Consider the following 5,902-nt stretch of genomic DNA (forward strand, 5'->3'; position numbering starts at 1 on the left):
GTCGCGGTGGCGGCGGCGGCAGCCGCAGCCTTGCTCTCCGCCCGCTTCGCCGCCTCCAGCAACTTCTTGTGACGCCTGCGTCGCGCGGCTTCGGCTCGCGAGCGGTTCTTGGGGTCGGGGTCAAACTCGACGGGCGAGATGTCCCAGCGGTCACGCGCGTAGGCCTCGCCGAGCGCGCGCACGACCCTTGCCCACAGCTTGCACTCCGCCTCGACGTCGCCCTGGAAGTGTGGCACCCTGTGCCACGGCCGCTCCGGGTTGTCCTTCTCGAGCTCCCGGTCGTAATCCTCGTGGCGCGCGGCAAGGACGGCGCGCCAGCGCTGCTCCATCTGCGCAGGCCGGGGCCGCTCGACCATGAGCGCGTCCATCTCGACGTCCGCGTTCTCCTTCTCGCCGCCGCCGCCGGCGAGCGGCTTGCGCCGGCGCCGGCGGCCGGACGCCGCCGCCGGCGCAGGTGCGGGCGGAGTCGCGCGCCCCGTCTCGTTGTCGGGCGACTCCTCGCCGCCGGCGGCGTCGGGTGCGGCGACGTCGGCCTGCGAGTCGCGAGGGCGGCCTGCACCGGCGGCGGTCCGCAACGTCTCGCGGCGCGCCGCCAGCCACGCCGTGAACTCATGGGCGATGTCGCTGTCGTCGGGCGGCTGGTACAAGCTCGGCTGGATGTGGTCCATGAAGGCCTCCATCTCGGCCGCGGTCACGTCGTCGGGCGCGTCGACGGGCTGCAAGGCCGTGGACCGCACGGCGGGGCGGCTGCGCCAGGACTGGCGCGTCGCTGACGACGAGCCGAAGCAAAAAGAGCTGGACGACGGCAAGCCCGGCTGCATTCTCGCGCCGGGACGGCGATCCTGGTCGAGCACGAGACGCCGCCTGCTTTCGGATGCTTTCTTTCTTGATTCCGTTTGTTGCAAACGGAATCAGTTGCAAAACCCTGAATAAAAAAACAAAACGCGAAAATCCCCTTTGCAGCCAAGCCTACCGGGCACCTAATTTCGGGAATTCTTTATCTCTGACCCGGGCCATTTCGCTATCTCTCCGCGGCACCGCCTTTCTTCAGTTGCGAATGGCCAACTACACTACCGCGCAATGTCCAGCGCGGTCGACCCAAGGCCGCCCAGGTGCAAAACTCACACTTCCGCACACACCTCATAGCGTAACCCGCCACCATGCCGCCGCCTCGATGGTTTCGGTGCCGCAGCCCCTCTCACGCACCCGCTTCTTCTCATCATCACGCGCTCTCAGCACATCCAACTGCGGCTCCTTTTCCATCTCCACGAGCCGAGCAATTCATGAGTTTAGAGCAAGTGGCGTGTGGCCGCCGTCGGCTCACGCGTGTGTGCCTCATGGTGGGCCTGGGAGGGGTGCAGACACATGAGGGCAACGGCGCCAGCACCCCTCGCATCCCACCTCTCACACGGCCGGCCTCCTCCCGCTCCCGCAGGCTCCTTTGGACGAGCTGCGCAGCAGCGCTAGTCTCGGGCGCCTCCTCTCGCTCCTCGTGTCTCAAGCATGTCCCTCTCTGGCGCCAACCACTTCAAGCGCGCGTGGCCCCGCATCCTCTCGTTCGCGGCGTTCTTTGCGGAGCTGCCCGGCGGCATGCCGGCCCACCTCCCGCCAGTCCCGAAGCCGCTGCCCGAGGGCATGCGCCGCGGGCAGCGCTCCCGCTTCTACCTCTTTCATTACCCCTCGCCCCACTCTGCCAAGCACGGCGGCTACGTCACGGACGAGGGGCACGCGACCGACGAGACGACACGTATGCTCGAGCGCGCCGTCAACTCCTCCCACAACAGCGTCAACCTCACCTTCGACCAGCACTTCGACTACATCGCCGACATCTACGATGGCCCACATCCCTTCAAGGTCGGCAAGGTCGACTTCACGTTCGACAAGCACTTCTACAACTACAAGAAGCTCAACCCACAGCAGATGGCCGACTGGCGCGCAGGGAAGGTCGACATCCTGAAGAACGTCATCGTCGACGAAATCGTCGAGCGCGGCCGCGTCGGCGCCGACGTCCTCGTGACCGGCGTGCAGGCGCAAAAGTGGTGGCCGGCCCTTCTTGCGGAGGCGGTCCCGCTCGCGCGCGAGGAGGCGCGCGTGATCCTCGGCCTCGCCGACCTGCCGCCGTTCGACCTCGCCTTCCCCTCCGAGCAGCGCGGCGAGCTCCCCTCCCTCCCCGACGACGCCAAGTGCGCGGACTCTGAGGTCCAGCACCCTTGTGGGGCGCTCAAATGCATGTCCCTCGGCCACCGGGCCCGGGTCGACGCCGCGATCCAGTTCGCGCAGCGCGGCGTCCTCCCGGAGGACGCCATTGTCGAGTACTTCCAGGCCCTCTCCCCCAAGCACGGCAACTTCAACGACACGGAGCGCAAGCAGCTGCAAGCCGACGCCAAGGCGCTGAGCCGCTTTCCAGACACTTCCTAGACGCTTCCCGCTCCTCCCCCACCTTTCCACGCCCCTTGTCTGCCGCCCGATCCAGGCGCTGGCGGGGGGCTACGACGGGCCGTCGCCGCTGGACAAGGAGCTGACCGAGGAGCAGAAGAAGGCGCGGACCGAAGCCATCTCCAAGGAGATGAGCATGCGGGCGCGGGGCGGCAGCAAGGTGGTGAAGGCGGCGGCGGACGCGGCAGCGGTCGGCCACGAGGAGGCGGTGGGGAGGCTGGAGGAGATCAAGGAGCAGCGCAGGCGCACGCAGGCGCTCGGCGGCTCGGCGACCGGCAAGGCGAACGGCCAGAAGGGCGCGAAGAAGAAGAGGGAGGACGCCGCAGGCCCCCCCCCCCCACCCTCACACACGCACACCCGACAGCCCTAAAAGGCTAAGACCCCTCCCTTTCCGTTGCAGCCGAGCGGCCGCCGCTCGCTTGGGTGAAGATCCGTCTGCTGAGCGGCGGGGGGGCTGTGTCGTGCCCCGTGCGCCGCGGTTCCAATCAGATCAAGAAGAACTCCGCGGGGCACCAGGTTGTCTACCCCGGAGGCTGCAAGACCACGCTCGGGGGCTACCCGATCACCTTCCCGAGGTGCGGGCGCGCAAAGGGCGAGTACATCGTCATCAAGGGCACCAAGGTCGCCGTCATGGTGGACGACTACGCGCCACCTCCCCCGCCGCCCGCGTGAGCGCGACGCGCTTGTCGCAGAGCGTCGTACAGTAGATCAGCGTCTGAGAGAGAGAGATCTGAGGGAGCGACAAGCGGCGCAGAGCGTAGGAGATCAGTCTGTCTGAGAGAGGAGCGGTTGACATAGGGGCGAATTTTCTCGGGAACACCGCTGCGCGCTGCGAATGGCATGACGACCAGGTCATGCAAAACGGGCCCTGAGTGTGACCGAAACTGGACCGAAACGCGTACACCGGCACATTGTCGGCCGATGCGCGGCTCGCCGCCCACCCCACGCGGTCCCTAGGTGTCAGTGCCTGCCTGTTCGAGTGAATATCCTTGCTTGCAAAAAAGAATTTCCGCTGCGCGTCGTCCTCCATCCCTATTCGATTTTTATGTTTTCTTTCTTTCTTTCAGCCCCTTACGACGCCCGCCCGCACGAGCCCCAGCAACACCGCGGAGCCGGCGAGCAGCCCCATCGTCCAGAGCTGCGGCGGCGACCGATCCGTCTCCCGCGCGTCGCTACCTGTCGCGCGCGAGGCTCCCTCCACCCGCCCGCTGCTCGCCCTAGTGCTGGTCTCCTCCAGTGGCGCGAGGCGCGACAACGACGGGGATGGCGGAGCGGTTCGCGTGCGCGATGCCTGCTCGTCGTCGTCGCCGTCGCCGTCGCCGTCGCCGTCGTGTTGCTGCACTCGGTGGTGGTCTAGCTTTGCTGGCGCCAGCGAGAGGCTAAAGTGGGTGCTGTCGCCCCGGGCGAAGGACCGCCGCGCCGCTGCGTGCGGCACGTGCCGGCGCCACACGATGGGCCCCTTGCCGATGAGTCGCGGGGCAGCCGCCCCGGGGACGTGGAGAGGCAAGAACGGCGTGGCCGCCGCCGCCATATTGGACGTGCCGACAATTGCCATCAAAATATCGCCGTCCCGGATCAGCCGCACGCCGAGCACGCCCGTCGGCAGCAGCACCGAGTTGGCCAGCGCGTAGACAGCGGCCTCCGTCGCATCGCGCTCGTCCTCCACTTTGAGTCCCGCCAGACCAGGAAACCCGGCGGCGCCCAGCGACAGAGTCCACACAGCAGCAAAAGGGCAGCCGGCCCCGGCGGGATTCAGGCCCGAAGCCCAGCGGCAGACGCCACCGCCGTGCACCAAAGGGCCCTTGGCGAGTAAGGGCGCGAGGTGGTCGCAGGCCGCCTTGAACACTCCGACGTGCGGAGTCTCTTCAACGTAGTGGGAGAGGAGCAGCAGGCCGTTGTCGGTCGGGAGAAGACTGAGATTCTGCGGCACTTCCCGAGTGAAGACGTCCTTGGCGGCCTGACTCTGGCGAAGAGCGTCAGGCATCGAGATCATTGCGTCGCGAAACGCGTCGAGATTCTTCACAGAGCACGTCGCTACTCGGAAGGACTCGTTCATAGCCGCCGAGACGCCCTCGTCAGAGAGGCCCGAGGCATTGTCTGCAAACGCGTCGCGCGAGAAGATGGCGCGGCGCCAGTGGGAGTCTGGCAGCCCGAGCGAGTCGGCGGTCGCAGTCTGGCGGCAGAAGTGGCACTCGCGAACACCAGAGCGCCGCTCCAGAGTGCAGAGCCGGCATGAAGTGTCTTCGTGTCTAGACTCACGAGATGCGAGCGATGGAGGAGCGCTGACCCGGCGCCTCGGCGTTACGGGCGTTTGGGCCATCTCTCCTGCCGTGGTGGCTCGCCACCACACCACTCGTTGTTGAGAGTGCTTGGGTCGGCGTCAATCTCGGAACGCAAGTGCGTGCTAACTGGACCAACGCTTAGTTTTTTTTCTTTTCCGCGCCATTTACTTGCCATTTCCTTGGTCAGCCCAACTGTAAATCGACTGTCTCCTCTCTCTCTCTCTCTGTACACACTCTGTAGCGGGGCCGTACTGCATGCAGCTCCATGCGCCTCCCGACGCCTCTCCCCTGGCGCGCCATTCTCTCCATCCGCAAAGAGCACACCGTGTCGGGGCGGCGCCTCATGCCACTCTCTCGACGATCTATCCCGTGACCCAGCAGGCTCACGCCGGCTGTCGCCACGGGGCCACCGCCCACCTCGGCCGGCCTCCACTAGGGCCGCCATCCATCCTCTCATCATCCCCGCAGAGGGCCAATCATCAGCATCGTAGAGTACTCCGAGTCCTAGCCGACGGTCAAACCTCGTCGACGGCCTGGCTGTCGGGCCACTTGGAGTCCGCGCCAGGCAGCAGCGGCCAGCTGCGGCTCCTGAAGTCCAGCTTCCTCTCGCTGCACGGCGCCGGCACCAGCTGGCGCGGCGACGGGTCGAGCGAAGCCTCGCCGTCGCTGTCGCTGTCGGGCAGCGGCGTGGCGCCGCTGTTCTCCGGCAGCGGGTCCGAGCCGGACAGCTCGCTCACAGCCGCGTGGACGGCGCACTCGAACGCGTGCGCGTCAGAGTCGCGCCGCGTCCGGCGCGGCGTTGACGACAGGAAGCCCGACACGGACTTCATCAGGACGCGGCTGCGCGCCCGATCGATCCGGATCGGCCGGTCGGCGACCGGGATCGTCGGCGGCTCGTGCGCAAAGCAAAAGGCGAAGATGATCCACGAGACGCCGAGCGAGAGCAGCACGGCGCACGCGAGCTCGACGCGCTGGTTGAGCCGCGACGACTCGAGCTCGCGCAACAGCCGGAGCTCCGACTGGCGCTGCAGCTCCGCCATCCGCTCCTCCACCTCCGCCGCGTCGCTGGCCGGCGACGCCTCCGCCGCAGACGCCTGCTGCAGCAGCGAGCCGCACGCGCGGCGGAGCTCCTCCACGGTGGCGTTCATCGCAGCCTGCTCCGCCTCGACCGCGGCGACGCTCGC

General features: G+C 67.4%; 3 protein-coding genes across 3 annotated transcripts; all 3 read right to left on the bottom strand.

The window, feature by feature from the left end:
- Positions 1-3,492: 3,492 nt before the first annotated feature.
- On the bottom strand, positions 3,493-4,820 carry EMIHUDRAFT_442816 (hypothetical protein). Its single transcript, XM_005781470.1, has one exon. The coding sequence runs from the start codon at positions 4,754-4,756 to the stop codon at positions 3,500-3,502; it is 1,257 nt and encodes a 418-aa protein (XP_005781527.1). The 5' UTR covers positions 4,757-4,820; the 3' UTR covers positions 3,493-3,499.
- Positions 4,821-4,846: 26 nt separating this feature from the next.
- On the bottom strand, positions 4,847-5,154 carry EMIHUDRAFT_365966 (hypothetical protein; the record flags this gene model as incomplete). Its single annotated transcript, XM_005781471.1, has 1 exon — positions 4,847-5,154. A coding segment is annotated over one exon (308 nt), but the record flags the coding sequence as incomplete, so codon positions are not given.
- Positions 5,155-5,239: 85 nt separating this feature from the next.
- Positions 5,240-5,404, bottom strand: EMIHUDRAFT_365967 (hypothetical protein; the record flags this gene model as incomplete). Its single annotated transcript, XM_005781472.1, has 1 exon — positions 5,240-5,404. A coding segment is annotated over one exon (165 nt), but the record flags the coding sequence as incomplete, so codon positions are not given.
- Between the last annotated feature and the right edge of the window lie 498 nt (positions 5,405-5,902).

The sequence above is a fragment of the Emiliania huxleyi genome (assembly GCF_000372725.1).
Source record: "Emiliania huxleyi CCMP1516 chromosome Unknown EMIHUscaffold_201, whole genome shotgun sequence".
Classification (NCBI taxonomy): Eukaryota; Haptophyta; order Isochrysidales; family Noelaerhabdaceae; genus Emiliania; species Emiliania huxleyi.